The 21080-nt window shown below is 34.4% G+C and overlaps 1 protein-coding gene across 1 annotated transcript in view; it reads left to right on the top strand.

The window, feature by feature from the left end:
* Positions 1-2779: 2779 nt before the first annotated feature.
* Positions 2780-21080, top strand: part of RGS22 (regulator of G protein signaling 22) — a 156432-nt gene continuing 138131 nt past the window's right edge. The window contains exons 1-3 of the mRNA XM_051970921.1: positions 2780-4125; positions 6026-6054; positions 8386-8448. Coding sequence (XP_051826881.1) covers positions 4101-4125; positions 6026-6054; positions 8386-8448 — 117 coding nt within the window. The 5' untranslated portion in view covers positions 2780-4100. The remainder of the gene's footprint in view (positions 4126-6025; positions 6055-8385; positions 8449-21080) is intronic.

Genomic DNA, 21080 nt, shown 5'->3' with positions numbered 1-21080 from the left:
ATTAGTAAGACTTTTACTTGAGGTAATGGGATGGTAACTCACAATAAGAGACCAAGCTGATCAAAGTTTTTTTTTTCCCTCTGCCAAGAATTAACTTTGCACTAGAAATGACAAAACAGGAATGGCTAAGAGGAATTGATACCCAAGATAAAGAAAAGGAAAGAGAGTACTTAGTTGCCCTTGAGGAATTCAAACCATCTGACTCAAATGCATTATATCCTTAGATACTGCAGAAACTGGCAGGTGCGATTACTGAAACCAGTGATATAAAGATCATGGAAATAATCCACAATCATAAAGTTAAAGCACTCAAATGTCCTGTTTCTCAAAAAAGAGGGGGTTGGGTGGAGAATTACCGGCAAAATATAGGCAGTCAAATGTGCATGACTTCAGTTTCTAGGGAAATCTAAAATGGATCATTAAAGATGTGATTGGTGAAAATCACAAGAGGAAACCATGATTACAAAGAGCAGAATGGCTTCCACAGGAACAAGACTAACATTTTTTTTTTTTTGGACAGGATTATTAAACATTGAACCATTAATGACTACAACATGAACCCAGTTACCCAATCAGTAATGAATCTATGTAATTCTTGTCTATTTCACAACTCCCATCTTCTACACAAGACTATTTGAAAGATTATTAAAAAGCTTTGCCAATAAGATGATAGAAAAGATAATGTTGGAGGGGATGAGAGGAATGCTACTTAACTTGGATTTTGGCAAAGCTTTTTTAAAAATAGCTTATTTTCAAAATTTATGCAAAGATAGTTTTCAACATCTTTGCAAAACCTTGTGTTCCAAATTTTTTCTCCCTCCCTTAACCTTCTCCCTTAGACAATTCAATATATGTTAAACATGTGCAATTCTTCTAAACATATTTCCACAATTATCATGCTGCACAAGAAAAATCAGATCAAAAAAGAAAATGAGGAAAAAAAGGTGAAAATACTATGTTGTGATTCACATTCACTCCCCACAGTCCTCTCTCTGGCTGCAGATGGCTTTCTACATCTCAAGTCTATTGGAATTGGCTTGAATTACCTCATTGTTGAAAAGAGCCACATCTATCAGACTTGATCATCATATAATCTCATATGTAGTGTTCTCTTCATTCTACTCACTTCACTTAGCATAAGCTCATGCAAGTCCCTCCAGATCTTTCTGAAATCATCCTGCTGATCCTTTCTTATAGAGCAATAATATTCTATAACATAACTTATCTTTTCTGTAAAGGGATGAAACTCTGAAAAGGTGTACTTGAATCTAAGATGGCAAAGCACTTAAGGCTAAGTACCTACTCAATGTGAGATAATGGTTCTATAAGCATATACTTAGATGATATGGTAATATAATGGCTCTCCTCACGATTGGCCCTTGCTGAATGTGTGGTGGTGAGATAATCATAGGCAAGGATTAGAGGGCTGAGGGAGAGAGATCAGTCTCTCTGCTGCAGCATGCTGAGGAGAGAAGACTTCAGGCTCCAAACTTGAGAGTCCAGGATTCATCTTTAATGAACTGAGTGGCAGCTTGCCTGCCTCCTTCACTTCTCCTAAAGACCAAGGACTTTAATCCTGAGGCCCTTCAGTGAGCAAGCCCAGACTTTATACTTTTCCTATCATTTTATTGGCAAAGCTTTTTAATAGTCTTTTGTAGAAGGAGTTGTGAAATAGACAAGAATACAATTACATAGATTCAGGACAGGTTGGGTAACTGGACTCATGATGTAGTCATTAATGGTTCAATGTTTGTGTGGCAGTCTCCAATGGTTCTTTACTTAGCTTTTTGCTGTGTAACTTTTTAATGGTGAATGACATGCTCATTAAGCTTGTAGATGACACAAAAGTGGAAAAGAGTAACTAATACTGGAAACAAGAGTTAAGATCCCAAAAAAAGCTTAACAGGCTACAGATTTGAGCTGAATGTAATAAGATGAAATTTAATAGGAAAAAATATGAAGTCTTACACTTGGGAATCCCAAAAATCAATATGGGGAGGTATGGTTAAACAGCAGCTATTCTGAAAAAGATCTGGGAGTTTAATGGACTGTAAATCTGTAAGTTCAATATGTCTTGAGTCAGCAGTGGAATGTGGGGAAAAGAGGCTAATAAGATATTATGCCGCATTAATATGTCTTCCAAGAAATAGGAAAGGTTATCGATAATCTCATTATAGGTACGACTTGGCTAACCTTCATCTGGAGTTTTAGGTTGAATTTTGGGTGCCATGGTTTAAAAAGGACATCATAATGCAAGGGATAATGCTGTAAAAAATTACCCTGGCATGTGTTCTATCAATAAAAAGTTATTTAAAAAAAAAAAAACAGTAAACCACAAAATGAATAAATAAATAAAAAGGACATCATGAAAAGTGTCCAGAAGAGGAAAATCAGTATGGTAAAAAAGCTGAGTCCCATGTCACATAAGAATTTTGGAGAACAATCTGGAATTATGCCCAAAGAGTTATTAAACTACCTGTACACTTTGACTCAGCAATACCACTACTTGGTCTATTTCCAAAGACGATTACCCGAAAAGGAAAATAAAGCTGCTCTGTTGGCAAAGAAGTGGAAATTGCAAGGATGTCCATTAATTGGGGAATGGCTGAAAAAGTTTTATGTTGTATATATTAGCTGGATTATTGTTTGAAGAACTTCGAGTAAATATATTTTGTCTATTATAAATATCCAAAACTATAAAGAACATATGAAGATGCCATATGTATCCAAAAATTAGATGTATAATTTATCATATATGTATGTGTGTATGTGTGTGTGTGTGTGTGTGTGTGTATGTGTGTATCTGTATCTAGTAGTAGCCATCCCTAGGGCAGGGAAGAGGGGAGAAAAGGGAAAAAATTTACATGATAATTTTGTTGCATATTTGAAAGGAATAGCAAATTGTACATAGTAAGTTTGTAGTTTCATGTGCAATTATCTTTTTATTGTACCATATTATGGAAATGCTTGTTTTGTTCCATAAATTAGAAATAAAAATAAAAAGTTAAGAGTTATCCAAAAGTGGAACAAGTTCTTCCTGAGAAGGAGTTGCAACTGGTCTTTAAATAGAGGCTAGACGAGTACTTGTCTTTGTTATAGCGGGGACTCCTTTCATGGATGGATTAGCATCTACAGCTTGAGAACCCCAACTCCTGAATTCTGTGATTCTGAGAGCATTCCAGGGATGTGAGTAATTGAAGAAAACTCAAGCCGTCACAAGAAGCTGCAGCATCCTCAGTCTCGTCACAATTGAGCACTTTGGTGGAACATGTCCAACCAACCCTTAGGTGCCATTGGAAAGGGTGAACATTTACCTTTGGCCCTATCTGCTCCCCAGCCAGGTCTAGTACCTGGTGGTCGCTGGGGGGAGGTGGACAAGATCCCTTTCCTTCTCCAGCTAACGGGAGACTTGAGTAACAGTAGCGTGGAAGTGTGAAGGACAGTGACGAGGTCAGAATTCCTGAAGCCGGGCAACTTCAGGGCTCTGGAAGGCTCTCAAATTTTCCTAATCCGCAAACTCTCCACCCCACGTCCCCTTTGGCTAGGACGTCCGTTCCCAAGGAGTTACAGCGTCTTTTTCACGCTTTGCATTTGAATCGAGGTTGCTAGGCTTAGGGAATCCAGTAACAGGGCTCGACCCAAGCCGTAAAGCTTGGAGGCGCGCCGGGCTGCAGCACCTGGGAAGAATCTGAGAATCTGCAGAGGCCTGGAGACCCCCAGCTCCCTCCCAGGGTGGTGACCACTCCATTTGATCAGAGGCTTGTGGCTTCCCCGGCGTGGGAAGTGTGCCAGCAGCAGCAACAGCATCTCCACCGGACCCGGGTGCCTGAGGGCGAGGCCGGCCCCGCAGCGCGCGCTCAACCCAGCCCGGGCGGGCTCGCGACAAAGTCCCTAGAAACTCTCACCACAAGTCCCTCCCCCCTCCCCCCGTTCCCTTTCCCCCTTCCCCCCCCTCCCCCTCTCCCGGTCTTTTTGTCCCCCGCCCCACCAACAGCAGCAGCAAACCAACGTGCCTCGGCCTAATAGAGCACTAACCACCGCAGTCGGAAGGGAGGAAGGAGCCTCCCCGAAGGAGGAGGGGAAGAGTCCGCAACACGGCTATGCGGGAGAAACGGCTCACCACCGGTAGGTAGGAGGGCGGGGGAGCGCTAGAAGGCGAGGGGGAGGAGCCGCTGGCTTCGCCACCATTGGTTAGCTCTTAAAGGCCCCGCCCACGACCCACCCCCATAGGCTCCGCACCGTTTCCAGGGCTTCTGTACCAAGTACTAAACCCTTTTCCTTCCCTCCCTTGGCGGAAGGAAACCTGGAACTTTTGCATATCTGCAGGACCCCGCCCTGTGCCCCGCCCCTTCCACCGGATATAAGACCTATTGCTGCGCACCCGTAGAGGTGTGAATGCCCCTTCGGTTTTACGCTTGGCTGGCGTAACGCTGGGATGTGTTTTGTTACCCTCCCAGTAACCCGTGAGACGGCTGCTATAATGATTATAATTAGTCCTCCCAGTTTTAAAAATGGGGAGACTGAAGCAGGTGGGGAAAAAAGGAGTTCACAGCTCTGTGAGAACTTTTGCAAAGTCACGTTTCTGAGGCCGGGAGACGGTTATCCAGTGCCTTAGTTGTTCTTCCCAGCTGTGTGACATCTGCAAATTTAATGAGCATCGACATAATATTTGCAAAACATTTTGCAAACCTCAAAGCAAAATTATACACAAACATATATGTACGCGTGTGTCCATTCACACACACATTGTACATATGTAGCGTATATGTATATAGATACATATATAGTGCTTTAAGGTTTGTAAAGTACTTTGCAAATCTCATTCGATTTATATGTTTATGTATCTAGATCTATATTATCTAATCATTTCGAAGGCCAATGTCTTCCTAACTCTAATATGTTTATATGAATCAAATGGGATATTTGTAAACTATTTTGCAAATCTTAAAGCAAGATAGCTATATATAGCAATATATATGCACAATACACATATAGTGTATATATACACATATTTAGTGCTTTAGGGTTTGCAAATGTACTTTACAAAAATTTTGTCACACACATACATTCACACATAATTTGAAGACTCAAGGTCTACCTCTATATGTGTATATTCGTACACATACACATACACATATATATATTATGCTTATATAAATAAAGTGAGATATTTGTAAAGCCTCCTGCAAACCTTAAACCATAGGTATATTATACATATACTCTGTATGTGTTTATATATGTACCATTTGTTTAGAGATACATATACTAGTTATTATTGTTACAGATACAAAGGTCTTCCTCACTTCTAACCAAACTACTCTATTGGCTGCTTTTCCTAAGGGGAAACCCCTTCCTCTTTCCTTTAGTTCACCAAGCTAGATTTTATAGAAATCTCTTGCTGACATTTAGGTTATAAGTTCATCTGTGTAACATGGACCTATCCAATCTATTAGTCATGCATACATATTCCTTTTATCTTGGTGTATAGAGCAATTGAAACCCAGAAAAATGAAGGTTCAATCCAAAGTGACTGTAAAGATAATAAATAGATGATACTTATAAAAGCCTATTTGTCAACTTTAAAGGGCATTATGGATATGGATTAATGAGAGAGGAAAACTTGGTGGAGTGGAGAACCAGCCATAAAGTCAGGAAGAACATGGATTCAGATCCCTAATATGATACATCCTTCATGTGATGCTGACCAAGTCAGTTCACTTCAATTCTCAGCGCTCTAAATAGGCCCCTGGGACTTTAAATTACAGTAAAAAGCCAGCCTGTGCTTACCTGAAATTTCCTATACTAATGAAATCTATGCTAATGAAATGCCCAGCCTCTTTCCTTATATATCCAGCTTATAATTACTTATACATTGTACCAAAACCAGAATTCCTGCCCAGTCAAGTGAATTATTTAACTTCCCTCTTTTAATCCTTGGTAGAACACTGCTTCTTATGGCAACATTTGATAGTTATAAAGATGAATTAGATTGAGTGATAAAATTCATTTTTTCATTTCATTTCAGAGCCACCAGTTATAACAGCAGAAGGATTTGTAAGTATATATTAAAGGAATTGAAATGTTCTTTTTGGTCTGTTTTTGGTGTGAAATAGTATGAGATATAGAAAAAAAGATACTAAGTTTCCCTAAGTACTAAGTATGTTCTCTTCAGTTAATAATGGCTACAACTGGGTATAGTACTTGGGATTTACATTTTTTTTTGCTGTTGTTTTGATTGATGTTTGAAAAAGTAAAGTGGAATGGTTAATGTAAGTTTTCAAAAAGGAGTATTTTGCTATTGTAGAGTGCATTCTATATTATTTGAATGTTGGAAATATTAATTAGGTAAAGCACTAATTTTGAAAAGATTTGTTAATTTATATTTTATTTTCATTTTATTTTTCTTCACAATTTGAACTTCTAATTAAAAAACAGAGGACTCTTGTTTCTAACCTTTTCACACTTATTTTATTAACTAACTTTTCACTTTTTTTCCATTTCACCTAATAATAGAAATTGATGTTTTCTTGTTTGAATAGCTGGTTTAAGAGTTGACCAAAATAAATATTTGTGGGTGGAAATGCTTATATACTCTTAAGTTTACATTTAAATACAAAATTTCTCAGTCCTTTTTTTCTTTGACATCTCTGTAATATTGACACTATTAGCTAATCATTTCTTGAAGCCCTATTCTTCTTTGGGTTCTATGATACTAAAATATTTTTGCTCTCCTGTTTTCTCTCTGATATATTTCTTTTCTATCTCAGTCACTGGCTTTTCTTTCTCCATCTGTCCTCTAACTGATAACTTGACTAAGATTCAGTCTCTAACTTTTTATTGCTTCTCTGTGTTCTCTTCTTTGGGTTCTTATCAACCGTCACATATGTATCTTCCATTATTATTAGCTTTTTGAGAATGACTATATCTCAAGCCTCTCTCAAACTCTAGACCTGTCTCTCCAGTTGCCTACAGAGCATTTTTAATTTGATTTTTTATTTGTCCTGATACCTTAAGTTCAACAGATATAAAACTGAACTCATTCTCTCTCCTCAAGCCATATCATTGTAGGTTATGTTTACTACTTGGGTTTATAAAGTCTTTTATTATCATTTATTACTATACTATGGTTATTTTTGTATCATCATTTATGTAGGTTTTGTTACTCTAACTGGATTGTTTGTTCTTCCAGTTTAGGAAGCATGTTTTATATTATCAATCCTCTTCTCCCTGCAATGCATTAAAACACAATTTTACCAAATTAATTTTCCTTAAAAGGTTAATGCAATTTTCTAGTCCTTTGCTCATTTGAATATTATTAATTTAAGCAAGCCCACTGAAAGTTTTTATTTTTTGGTAATCAGTCAAAATTTTTGTAGAGTCTTTCTGTTATAAAGCATGATTCTTTAGCTATAGATGCATATTAATTCTGCATTTATTTAAAGTATAAACACAGATTATATTCTTTCTATATTTAAAAAAATGGGCAATACAAGATTGTTTGATATTTGATTCTTTAGCTATTGATGCATACTAATTTTGTATTTTCTTAAAATATGAACACAGATTATGTTCTTTCTATATTTTAAAAATTTGGCCAACACAAAAAAAAGTAATCTACAATGTAGAAATAATAGAATTGGTGTTTATGAGATTGAAATACAATTCTCATTTATAAAATAAATACTAACTACATACATAGCATACCCATAATTCTTTTTTTTTAAATATTAGAAACAGTTATTAATGAAATAAGATATTTTATTATTTACAAAAGATACTATGTTCTTGCCAATTGTTTTTCAATTTTTTTTTCAGTTTAAAAAAGAGAATTGGCTAAATTGGTAAACAAAATGTCCATGGCAAATGCACAAAATTTTCTTTGCATCTAGTTTCTGTATGTACTGAAACATTAAAGCAAAATAGGAATTGAATCCCCTAAATGCATCTTTTCTAGAGAAAAAAAAAAAAGCAGTTTCTCTCCTTCTCTACCTTTCATTGAGTCTCTTGTTATATATCCACCTTCTTTAAAACTTTACTTTTCCCTCTTTTTTCTTCTGTAATAAGATTTCTTTCTAAACAATCTGATATATACTCCAAGAAATCAGTATAGAATACTTCAGCACCTTCATAGTAGAGGTGATATTTGACAACAGAATAAAAGTAATAAAAAGAAAGTTGAGTTTTTTCTCTTTCATTCTTCCTAATTAAATTTTAAGTTCTTTAAGAGAAACTCTTGGTTTCCTTGTTTCTTCCTTTCAGACATTAATTTAATAATTACTTAATGACTGAAAAGGATTTGTAGATTTATATCCTAAGCAACATAGACAATGATAAAGTCACAGTTTTCCCTACTTAATAGTATAAATCTTTGTTTTTTCATTACAGGAAAATTCTTTAGCAACTGATGGTTTGCTTGTAGACTACTTCAATGAATTTTTAAGTCTTCCAGTAAGTATTATATTATGGTTATCTTTACCCATCAAAGCAAAGCAATGATGACTAAGTTCTGATGTAAAATAAATATATTTATGGATAATGTTTGAAATAGTAATCAAAAGAAAGGAATTCACTAACTTTTCTGGGTGTTTAGATAAAATTTTTATGTCTTCAGAGAGTTAATCATTAATTTGAATTTTACTTTCATACGGTTTTTAGTGAAGTTTTTAGAATTTCCCCCCTCCCCATTTTTTCCTTAATCGGTCTTAAAAAAGTATATATTCAGTGTTTGTTTTGAATTTGATATCCATTATGGTAAGCTTCATACAGAAAATTTAAAATGAACAACTCTTGTGATTTTTATTCCTTGTGAAAATATAAATGTATACTCAATGAAAATAAGAGTTTAAATTAGAATGCCAAATGCTATAATGCTAATTTTTTTTTTTTTTGTTTTTAAGTTCTCATTCTTCTATCTCTTAGATTTTCTCCTTAAACTTGTGGGGGTTTTGATAAGAGCCTTTTAAAGAGTACTTTTAATTTAGTTTTAGTGATAAGCAGAACAGTAATAGGAAAAGATGTATCCAAGAATATATGAGAAATAGCAGTGATTAATGTGGATAAGATGGATAAAACTTTTTTGAATTGGTGAACTATTTCTAGAAGTATAAGGAGGGTAGCATAAAAAACATAAAGAAAAGATCATAAGTATTATGTATTCTTAAGTATTCTAATGAATGAAGAAGATATGTTGTTTTTTGTGACACAATATTGAATAAATTCTTGGATTTAAATGCCTTTCATGTCGATGCCTTTAAAATCTTTGATAGAATTTTGATCTCATTGTTGTGTGGGAACTCTTTTCTCTTCAATTTATTCTTCACATTCTTTCAAAATCATGCTCCATTCTCTCTTCCTTTGCTCTAGTTTCAGAAGAAGAGATTTCCCTTCTCTGTGCCCAAATCAATCCCTGTATTTGTGCTCTTGCTTCCATTTCTTCTTATTTACCCTTTGCTATCATGCCTTCTTTTCCTCCAATTTTCCATCTTTCTTACCCACTGGTTCTTTCTTTACTTCCTACAAACATCCCCCAGTTCTGAGAATAAATAAATCAACTTGGAAAGATAAGTGAATGAAGGGCATTTTGTCTATATGTTTTGGGTATCTGGCACTTAGGGGGGAACCTATTAACTGTTAATTGTTTGGTCACTCAAAGGGAAGTTGACCAGGAAATACAGTAGGCTGAAGTTAGAGCTTCAAAATGCCTCCAATATGAAGGCAAAAGATACATTTTCTTGAGTTCAAATTTCAACCATTAAGTTTTCATTCTATATATTTCATGCCCTTCAAAATTCTAGAAAAATTCAATAATTATCATTACTTTCTCAATTTCTACTCACATTCTCTCTTATAGATAAATTCAAGAGTTTTTTCTCAACCCTTATGTAGGAGAGGAGGGAAATTCCATGGTGTGGTGGAATAGTGTTGGCTTTAGAGAACCTGGGGTTCAAGGATTTTTCTCATTCCTTCTTTCTTTTCTTCTTTCCTTCTTTCTTTCCTCTCTCTTTCCATTCTTCTCTCCCTTCCTCCCTTCCTTTCTCCCTTCCTCTTCTTCCTTCTTTCCTTCCTTCCTTCCTTCCTTTATCCTTCTTTCTTTTTTTCTTCTTTTTTTTTTTAGTAATTAAAAAAATTTACACTTCAATACAAAGTACACTTAAATACATTGAACTCCTATATTAAATAGAAAATGAGAAAAGAAAAAAAATGGGGCAAGTAAGTGGTATAGTATATAGAGCACCAGCCCTGAAGTCAGGAGGACCTGAGTTCAAATGTGGACTCAGATACTTAATACTTCCTAGCTGTGTGACCCTGGGCAAGTCAGTTAACCTCAATTGCCTCAGCAGATCATATGATCATATTCAACATGTAATAATACATTTTTATTTCAAGAAAATCTATTATAAACACTACACTTTTTTTCAAAGCTTACTAGCTTTTCTTTGCTTCCTTGTTGATTTTCTTTTGTTCTTTGCTGTGTACTTTTTACTTTATTTTTTTCTTTTTCCTCCCCCCTTGTAGAAGGCTACAATTAAGTATGTATATGTATATATGTATACGTATACATTCATAAACACACATATAAAACCATACTATACTTATTTCTTCCTATCATCTGTTTTTGCTATAAGTGAGTAGTGTCTTCCCAAGTCCAAGTCTTACCTTATTTTTTTAAATCAACCTGCTCATCTTTTTCTACACCACAGCAACATTCCTTTCTGGATTCAAATGATATTTATCTTCATAGAATCTTTGAGATTAATTTGATTATTTCTAATGGTCAAAATGACTTGAGTGGTGAAAACAGTTTTTAAAACAATACTGCTGTTACTGTATACAATGTTCTCTTGGTTCTGCTCATTTTGCTCTTCATTATTTCAGGGACATCTCTCCATGCTTTTCTAAATCATTGAAGTTATCATTTCTTACAGCAAAGTAATATTCTAGAGCAAGTTACTTTTCTCAGGGCCTCAATTTTTCCTTATCTATAAAATAAAGGGATTGGACCAGATGGCCTTTAAACTTAACTTCTAATTCTAAATCTATAATTCTTGATCCCAGCAGCATTTGACAATAATGAATCCCCAAAGTCTCTGTCTCCTGGTTCTCCTACCTCAGTGACTACTCCTTTTTAGTCTCCTTTGTAGGATCATCATATACATTCCACAGTATTAATATAAAATAGTCTTTGAGTTGAATGCCTTTCTTTCTCTTACATTTTTCCTCTGGTGATCTCTTCAGCTCTTATATGCTAAACTTTCATTGGTGACCAGATGACAACCAAGTCTACATGCCTGTCCTTCAGGATTCTTTTGAATTCCAATTTTGCATAACAATTCCTATATATTTTTATCCCAATATCTCAAAGGCATCAATATATCCAAAATAGATGTCATCACTTTTCTCCATATACTCAAGCTTTTCCTTGTTTCAGACTTTTCCTTTCTTTCAAGGACCCCACACTTCTAGTCATTTAGGTTTACAAACTATGAGTCATCTTTGACTCTTCATTTTCCATCAACTTCCTTATATTTTGGGTGTAAGCTTTTTATCTTTGCCTGGTGGAATATTGTATTTTAAAATCTCCTCTTATTTATAATAGAAGCTATTAGGTCTTATGTAATTTTGATTGAGTGATTCCTTAATATTTATACTTTTTTCTATGTGCTTACAGGATTTTTCTTTGATATATGGAGGCTCTGGATTTTGGCTATGATATTCCTTGGATATTTTTTTCTTTTGGAATTCTTTTCAAAAGGTATTAGGTTGATTTCATCTTTTCTTTGTTCTCTAGTTCTGTTAGATTCAGGCAGTTTTCATTTATGACTTCTAAAAGTATAGTTTTCAGACTTAAAATTTTTTTTATTCTTTTGACTTTTTTTTATTGTTTCTTGAAGTCTCATGAAGTCTTTGACTTCCACTTGCCTATTTCTGATTTTGAAGGAATTATTTTCTTCAGTAAGCTTTTGTACTTTTCCTCATTTGACCAGTTCTGTTTTTTAAGGAGTTCTTTTCTTCAGTGAACTTTTGTGCCTCTTTTTTTTTTTTAAATGATTGGGTCAATTCTGTTTTTTAAGATGATATTTGTGTGTGTGTGTGTGTGCCTTTCTTACCAAGCTGTTGATTCTCTTCTTACATCACTTTCATTTCTTTTCCTAATTTTTCCTCTACCATTCTTTCCTTTTAATTTTTCCAGGAATTATTGCTAGCTTGGTATCCTATTAGCATTTTTCTTTGAGGCTTTGCTTTTTTGTGGATGTTTTTACATTATTGCCTTTTAAGTTTATGTATTGGTCTTTGCTGCTATTGTAGTAGCTTTTTGTGGTCAAGTTCTTAATTTGTTTTTACTCATTTTTTCCAGCCTGTTTTTGACTTTATGTTACAGTTGGGCTCTGCTCTCCTGGACATGAGGAGGGACTGTCCCAAACGTCAGGCTTTTTCATGCTATTTCCAGAGCTAATTCTGGGAGTTTGCAAGTTTTTGATGCTTCCAGGGTGATGTTATCCTAGGAGCCATGTGGTCACCACTCTATTGTTCTGTGTTCTGGTCTTTACTCAAGGAGGGTCCATGCATTCTTGCAGCTGCAAGTATTAGTGTTCCTCTTGACCCTGGAATTGTGACCAAGCATTCTTTTTTTCCTTCTCTTAACCATGGAATTGTGACCTGTAACTGCTCCCTTGTAACCTATTACAAGTGTTCCTCTTTACCCTGGAACTGTGACCCAGAATTACTTATGGGCAATAAAGTTGCTAATCAGTACCAGAGTCTTCTGTAATCTCTGACCAATTGTCCAACCTCCTTAACAGCTCAAAAGCTGCTATTGCTGCTACTGTATAGCCACCGCTTAGACCTATCACTGCTACTGCCTTGCTCAGAGTCTGTGCCCACCTCATTGTTATAGACCTCTCCTGTGGATCTCTTAAGTTGTCAGAGGAAGCTCTGACCTTTTGTTGGCTCTGTTGCTCCAGAATTTGATTTCAGGAGTTATTTTAAAATATTGAGCGAGTTCAGCAGTGTCCCAACCTGTATTCTGTCATCTTGGTTTTTTACCTCAGCAAGAATCCTAGGTTATTGTTGTTTTTTTATGTCATATATTTCAAGAATTCCAAAGCTTATTAAATTAATTCTCCTTAGCCTGTTTTCCAGGACATTGTTTTTGATGTCTAATATCTTATATTTTCTTTTTCTTTTTCTTTTTTGCAATTTGTGATTTTGTCCTAATGTTTTTTGCTGCTTCATAAAATAATTTATTTCTACTTGGCTTATTCTGGTTTTCAGGGTGTCCATTACTTAGGTAAGTTCTGTCAATTTTTATTCTTATCTATTTATCTTCCATTTCTTAACTATGAAGCTTTTAGTTCCTTTTAAATCTCTTTTGGTCATTCATGTAGTTTTATGGAGAAATTCACTTTTTCTTTTAAGTCTCTTTGTACTTGTTACAGAATTATTTCTGCCTTCTCTATAGAGATCTCTGGATGCATAATAATTTTTAATGTAGTGTTTTAATTACTCATCTCCCTGACTTTAGTTGCCAAATTTTGTTTCAGAGCCAGGATCCGTCCCCTACTATACTTTTGAGGGGGGTGGCCAATCCAGCTTGGTCTCTCCTGAAACCCCTGAGTTCCCATGCTGACCTCTACCTCACAGGCTTAGAGTCCCCTGGATCTTGGAGCTTTAGGATACTAGATTTCAGGGCCTCCTCCGGCATTTCATGTCATTGTGTTAGGACTTAAGCTTCCCAGGGCTTTGGATTCTGGTCCAAGTGTACCATGCTGGTCTATTATTTCTCCTTGGGGTGTCTAACTTTCATATCCCTTGGGACTTTTTGATGACTATGGAGCGTTCTGATAATCCTGGGGCTTTCTCGGAGCCCTTTGCTCTTGCTGCTTCTGGACATAGAGCTTCGCAGACTGAGTCTGCTCACACTGGGAGGTTGCCATGTGCTAAAGCTGATTTTATTAGTATCCTCTTTTCTATTGCCTGCTCAGGCTTATAACTGATCTCTCTTATACGTTTGTGGGATGGAACGAGTCACTTAATAATGGTTTCTTATTATATTTCCTGATCATTATATAATATGGTATGAATGTCAGCTTTTTACTGGAGTGGGTATTTTAGTACAAAACAGTTTGCCTCCTATTCGCATCATTCCCTTTCTCCAAACAGTTGCCAGGTTTTATGGATTCCACTTCCAGAGCATCTTTTGCATCCAGCCCTTTCTTTGCTTTCAAATGATCACTCTCATTACTTTGCATCCTCTCTCCTCTAGTCCCTCTTTCATACAGAAGCCAAATTTATCTGTGCATTTGACCACACTTTTCCCTTCCTCAAGAAGCTTTATTGTTTCCTGGTTACTTTTAGAATTAAAATTTAGAAGAAAATGCAAACTTTTGTTTGGCATTGAAAATTGTTCTTAATTGTTCTCCAGTTTGTCATTTCAGACTGTCATACTCCACTTTGTACACTGTGTTCTTGCCACATAAGCCTACCAAGTGTCTCCTGGACAAGACTCCATGACCCATGTCTTTGCATAGGCTGTTTTCCCATGCCTCAAATTCTCCTGTACCTTAGTCCTACCTCTTAGAATCCCAAGCTCTCTTAATAGGCCTTTCCTAGATCCCACAGTTATTTGTGTTTGTTTTTCTTCTGATGAAATTGTATTTATTTTGTATATGCTTTATATTTATTGCTCATTATACTTGTTAGCAAAATTGTAAACTGTACAATAGGGATTGCTTAATTTTAGTTTTTGAATTCCAATATCTAGCACAATGCCTAGTACATAGTAGGTGTTTAATATTATGAAATGCTCGTTGAATTGTTAAGAATATAATCTCTAACTTTTAAACTACCAATTTCTGTCAAATATCACCATCTTTCCAGAGTCTCAGATTTGTAATCTTGGCTTTATCTTTGAATTCCTGTTTTCTCTCATTATGGATGTCTGATCATTATGCTCTCCGACTTCACAAGGTCTTTCACTGCTGAGCTTTTCACATACAGAGCTACTATCTTACTTAGTTCAGGTCCTTATCACCTCTTGTCAAAGTTGTCCCACTGACCACCTAAGTGGGCTCCTTATTCCTAGTCTCTCTTTATTCTAGTCCATCCTCCATGCTGCTGCCAAGAGAATTTCACTTAAACATAAATCTAACCATATGCCTTCCTTATTGAACCAATTCTAGGGGCTTCCCATCACCTTCAGAATAAAAACTTTTTTGTTTAGCTTTTAAAACAAATGACTTTTTTATTTTTCCTAATACATGCAAAGATAGTTTTCTACATTTACCTTTGCAAAACTTTGTGTTCCAACTTTTTTCTCCTTTCTTTCCTACTACCCCATCCCATAGACAGCAAGCAATCCAATATAAGTTAAAACACGTACACTTCTTATAAACATATTTCCATTTTTGTCCTGCTGCACAAGAAAAATCAGATCAAAAGATGAAAGAAAAAAAAAAACAAGCAAACAAAAACAACAACAGAAAGTGAAAATACTATTCTTTGATGCACATTCAGTCTCATTTCTCATTTCATGCACATTTCTCTCACTGGATGTGGATGCCACTTTCCATTCCAAGTCTATTGTAATTGCCTTGAATCACTTCATTGTTGAAAACATTTGATCATCACATAATCTTGCTATTACTGTGTACAATTTCTCTTGGTTCTACTTGCTTCCTTTAGCATCAGTTCATGCAAGTCTTTCCAGGTTTTTCTAAAATCAGCCTGCTCATCATTTCTTATAGAATAATAATATTCTATTATATTCGTATACCATTCCTTCTAATCTTGGCTGCATAGGTTTTGTTTGTATAAAACTTTTTAAATTTAATGTAATCAGAATTATTCATTTTGCATTTCATAATATTCTCTAGTTCTAGTTCATAAATTCCTTTCTTCTCCACAGATCTGAAAAGTAGACTATCCCTTGTTCTTCTATTTTGCTTCTAGTATCACTCTTTATGTCTAAATCATGAACCCACTTTGACCTTATCTTGGTATAGGGTGTTAGATATTGGTCAATGCCTAGTTTCTATCATTCTAATTTTCCCAGAAATGTTTGTCAAATAGTGAGTTCTCATCCCAGAAGCTGGAATCTTTGGGTTTATGAAAAACTAGGTTACTATAATCATTGATTATTCTGTCTTGTGAACCTAATCTATTCCACTGATCTACTATTTTATTTCTTAGCCAGTACCAAATGGTTTTGATGACCGCCACTTTATAATGTAGTTTTAGGTCTAGTACAACTAGGTCACCTTCCTTTGCAATTTTTTTTTCATTACTTTCCCTTAAATTCTTGACCTTTTGTTCTTCCAGATGAATTTTGTTGTTATTTTTTCTAACTCTACAAAAGTAATTTCTTGGGTGCTTAATTGTCTTGGCACTGATTAAGTAGACTAATTTAAGTAGAATTGTCATTTTTATTACATTAGCTTGGCCTATCCATGAGCATTTGATATTCTTCTAGTTGTTTAGATCTAACTTTATTTGTGTGAAAAGTGTTTTGTAATTGTATTCGTTTAGTTCCTTGCTTTCTCTTGGAAGGTATGCTCCCAGATATTTTATTATTATATACAGTTTTCAGTGGGATTTTTCTTTTTATCTCTTGCTGCTGGATTTTGTTGGTAATATAGAAATGCCAACAATTTATGCGGCTTTATTTTGTGTTCTGCAACTATGCTAACGTTAATTGTTTCCCGTAGTTTTTCAATTGATTCTCTATGATTCTCTAAGTATACTATCATCTCCTCTGAAAAAAGTGATAATTTTGTTTCCTTGTTATCTACCTTAATTCCTTCAATTTCTTTTTCTTCTCTTTTTGCTAAAGCTAATCTTTCTAGTACAAAATTGAATAGTAGTGGTGATAATGGGCAATCTTGTTTTCGCCCAATCTTATTAGAAATGCTTCTAGTTTATCCCTGTTACATATTACAGTTGCTGATGGTTTCAGATAGTGCTACTTGTCATTTTAAGGAAAACTCCATTTATTCCTGTGCCCTCTAGTATTTTTAATAGGAATGGGTGTTATATTTTGTCACATGCTTTTTCTACATCAATTCAGATAATCATGATTCCTGTTATTTTGATTATTGATAAGGTCAATTATGCTGATAGTCTTACTGAAACTGAACAAACCCTGAATTCCTGGTATAAATCTTACTTGGTCATAGTGTATTATCTTGGAGAGAAGTTGCTGTGATTTCTTTGCTAATATTTTATTTAAGATTTTTTTATCAATATTCATTACGAAATTGGTTTATAATTTTCTTTTTCTGTTTTGGCTCTTTCTAGTTTAGTTATATCACCATAACTATGTCATAAAAGGCATTTGCTAGAACTCCTTCCCCTAATTTTCTTTCTTTCTTTCTTTCTTTCTTTCTTTCTTTCTTTCTTTCTTTCTTTCTTTCTTTCTTTCTTTCTTTCTTTCTTTCTTTCTTTCTTTCTTTCTTTTTTTAACTGAGGCAATTGGTATTAAGTAACTTGCCCAGGATCACATTGCTAGAAAGTGTTAAGTGTCTGAAACCAGATTTGAACTCAGGTCCTCTTGACTTCAGGGCTGGTGCTCTATCCACTGTATCACCTAGCTGCCCCACTGTGCTACCTAACTGCCTCCTCCCCGCACTTTTCTGAATATTTTTTATAGTATTGGAATTAATTGTTTTTTAAATATTTGGTAGAATTCACTTGAAAATCCATCTGGCTCTGGAGATTTTTTTTTTTTTTTAGGGAATTCATTAATGGGTTGTTCAATTAATTTTTCTAAAATGGGATTATTTAAGTAATTTATTTCCTCATCTATTAATCTGGGTAATCCATATTCTTCTAAGTTTGTATTCATTTCACTTAGATTATCAGATTTATTGACATAGTTTGTCAAAATAGATCCTAATTATTGCTTTAATTTCCTCTTTATTGGTGATAAGTTTACCATTTTCATTTTTGATAATTGGATTTTTTCTTTCCTTTTTTAAATCAAATTAACCAAAGGTTTACCTATTTTGTTGATTTTTTTTTAACAAAATCAATTCTTAGTTTTGTTTATTAGTTCAATAGTTTTATTACTTACAATCCTATTAATTCTTTGATTTTCAGATTTCAAATTTGGTATTTAATTGGGGAGTTTTAATTTGTTCTTTTTCTAGTTTTTTAGTTGCATTCCCAATTCATTGCTCTTCTCTTTTTCTGTTTTATTCATTTAAGTATTTAGTAACATAAAATTTCCTCCAAGAGCTGCTTTGGCTGCTTTCCCTAAATTTTGGTATGTTGTCTCATTACTGTCATTCTCTTGGATGAAATTATTGACAAAAGAAGGAGGTTGAGATTCCCCCACTAGTATAGATTTGCTGTCTATTTCTTCTTGCAGCCCACTTAACATTTCCTTTAAGAATCTGGATACTATATCACTTGGTGCATATATGTTTAGTATTAATATTACTTTATTATCTATGGTACCCTTTAGCAAGATGTAGTTTTCTTCTTTATCTCTTTTAGATCTATTTTTGCTTTTGCTTGCTCTGAGATCAGGATTGCTATACTTGCTTTTTTTTACTTCAGCTAAAGCATAATAGATTGTGCTCCAGCCTTTTACCTTTACTCTGTATGCATCTCTCTACTTCAAATGTGTTTCTTATAAACAACATATTGCAGGATTCTGGCTTTTAATCCAATCTGCTATGTGCTTCCTTTTTAGGGAAGAGTTGATTCTATTGACATTCACAATTAAGATGATTAATTCTGTACTTCCTGCTATCCTACTTTCCCCAAGTTATATATTTTTTTCTCCTTTTACCCTTTTTCTCCTCACCAGTATAGTGCTCACAATCACCACCTCCCTCAATCTATTTTACTTTTATTCAGTCTCTGCCCCTTTCTAATTCTTTTCTCCTTTTATTTCTGACCTCCCTTCTATTAGCCTCCTCATTTCCTTTCCCCTTTCTCCTCCTATTACCTTGTAGGGTGAGACAGATTTCTATACCAAACTAAATGCATGTGTTATTTCCTTTTTGAGCCAAATCTGATATTGAGTTTCAAACACTACTCATCCCATTCTGCTTTTCCTCAACCATAACAAGTCTTTTGTGCCTTTTCATGTGGCATAATTTACCTCATTTTACCTCTTTCCTTTTCTCTTAGTATAATCCCTTTTCCACTTCTAATTCCTTTTTTATATTATCACATTAAAGTCAATTTATAACAACACACTCTTAAGTGTACCTCTTCTAACTTCCCTGACAAAGATACAGTTCTCAAGCGTTATACATATCGTCTTCCCATATAGGGATGTAAACATTTTAACCTTTAAAAAACAGATTTTTTCTTCCATTTACCTTTTTATGCTTCATTTCAATTTTATATTAGGAGATCATATTTTCTGTTTGGCTCTTGCTTTTTCATTAGAAATTATTCATAATTCCCTATTTCATTGAATGTCCATCTTTTTCCTTGAAAGAAAATGTTTAATTTTGCTGGGTAGTTGATTCTTGTTATAGTCCAAATTCTTTTACTTCCTGGAATATCATATTCTAGGCCTTCCAATACTTTAATGTGGAAGCTTCTGGGTCTTGGGTAATTCTTATTGTGAGTCCTTGATATTTGAATTGTTTCTTTATGGCTTCTTGGAGTATTTTCTCCTTGATGTGATAATTCTGGAATTTTGCTATAATATTCCTTGGAGTTTTCATTTTGGGATCACTTTCAGGAGCTAATTAGTAGATTCTTTCAATGACTATTTTACTCTCAGGTTCTTGATGATTTTCCTTGATGATTTCTTGAAAAATGTTGTTTAGGCTCTTTTTTTTCATCATGGATTTCAGGTAGTCCAATGATTCTTAGATTCTTTTTCCTGCATCTATTTTCCAGGTCAGTTTTTCTAATGAGGTATTTTACATTTTCTTCTGTTTTTAAAATTATTTTTAAATTTTGTTTGATGGATTCTTGATTTTTCATTGAGTCATTCACTTCCATTTGTCCAATTCTAATTGTTAGTGAATTATTTTATTCAGTTAGCTTTTTTTACCTCCTTTTCCATTTGGCCAATTGTACTTTCTTAAAGGAGTTATTTTATTCAGGGGGCTTTTTTTCCCCATTTCCCCAATTCTAAGTTTTTTATTTTTACTTATTTGTTTAATATTTTCCCCCAGTTACATTTAAAACAATTTTTTTTTACCTTTGTTCCACCCACAGTTAAGAAATCACATATGAAGTTTTTCAATTTTCATAAAAGTCACATGAAAGAAAAACTAGATCTCCTACCCTAATATAAATAAAACCCCTTCAGATAATTAAAATTTTTTTTTAAAAAGAGAGAATACTTCAATCTGTATTCAAAAACAATTCCTTCTCTGGGTATGGATAGGATTTTTCATCATAAATCCTTCAGAGTAGTTGTGGATCATTGTACTGCCAAGAATAACAGAGTTATTTATAGCTGGTCATCTCAGAACATTGCTATTATTTTGTATACAGCACATTTCACTTTGCTTGAGTTCTTGGAGGACTTTCCAGTTTGTTTGTTTGTTTGTTTCTGAGAGCATTCTGTTCATCATTTCCCACAGAACAATAATATGCCATCACAAACACATCATACTTTATTGAGCCATCCCCCAATAGATGAGCATCCCCTCAATTTCCTTTTTTTTTTTTTTTTTTGGCCCTAAGAGAGCTGCTATGAATATTTTTTGTACCTATAGATAATTTTTCTTTTTTCTTTGTAATCATGCCTACTAGTGGTGGTGTTAGGTCAAAGGATATATATGAATTTATAGCTTTTTAGGCATAGATCACATCTTTTGATCATTTATCAATTAGTGGGTGACTTCTATTTTGTTTATAAATTTGACTCAGTTCCACCTATGTGTTTGCAAAATGAAACCTTATCAGAGAAACTTGCTTCAAAATTCTTTTTACAATTACTGTTGCTAATTATTTCTCTCTATTTTTTTTTCTCCTTTCATCCAGTCTCTCCTCAAAAGTGTTTTGCTACCAATTATTCTCCTTCAATATACTCTTTTGTCACCCTTTTCTGAGTTTGTGTTCTAGTCTTCCCTGTCTCCATAGTAACTCTATGGTGAGCGCTCTTT

This window comes from Antechinus flavipes, chromosome 1 (assembly GCF_016432865.1).
Source record: "Antechinus flavipes isolate AdamAnt ecotype Samford, QLD, Australia chromosome 1, AdamAnt_v2, whole genome shotgun sequence".
Taxonomy (NCBI): domain Eukaryota; kingdom Metazoa; phylum Chordata; class Mammalia; order Dasyuromorphia; family Dasyuridae; genus Antechinus; species Antechinus flavipes.
Note: the sequence above shows the minus strand (reverse complement) of the source record. Positions and strands in the feature narration are given on the sequence as shown.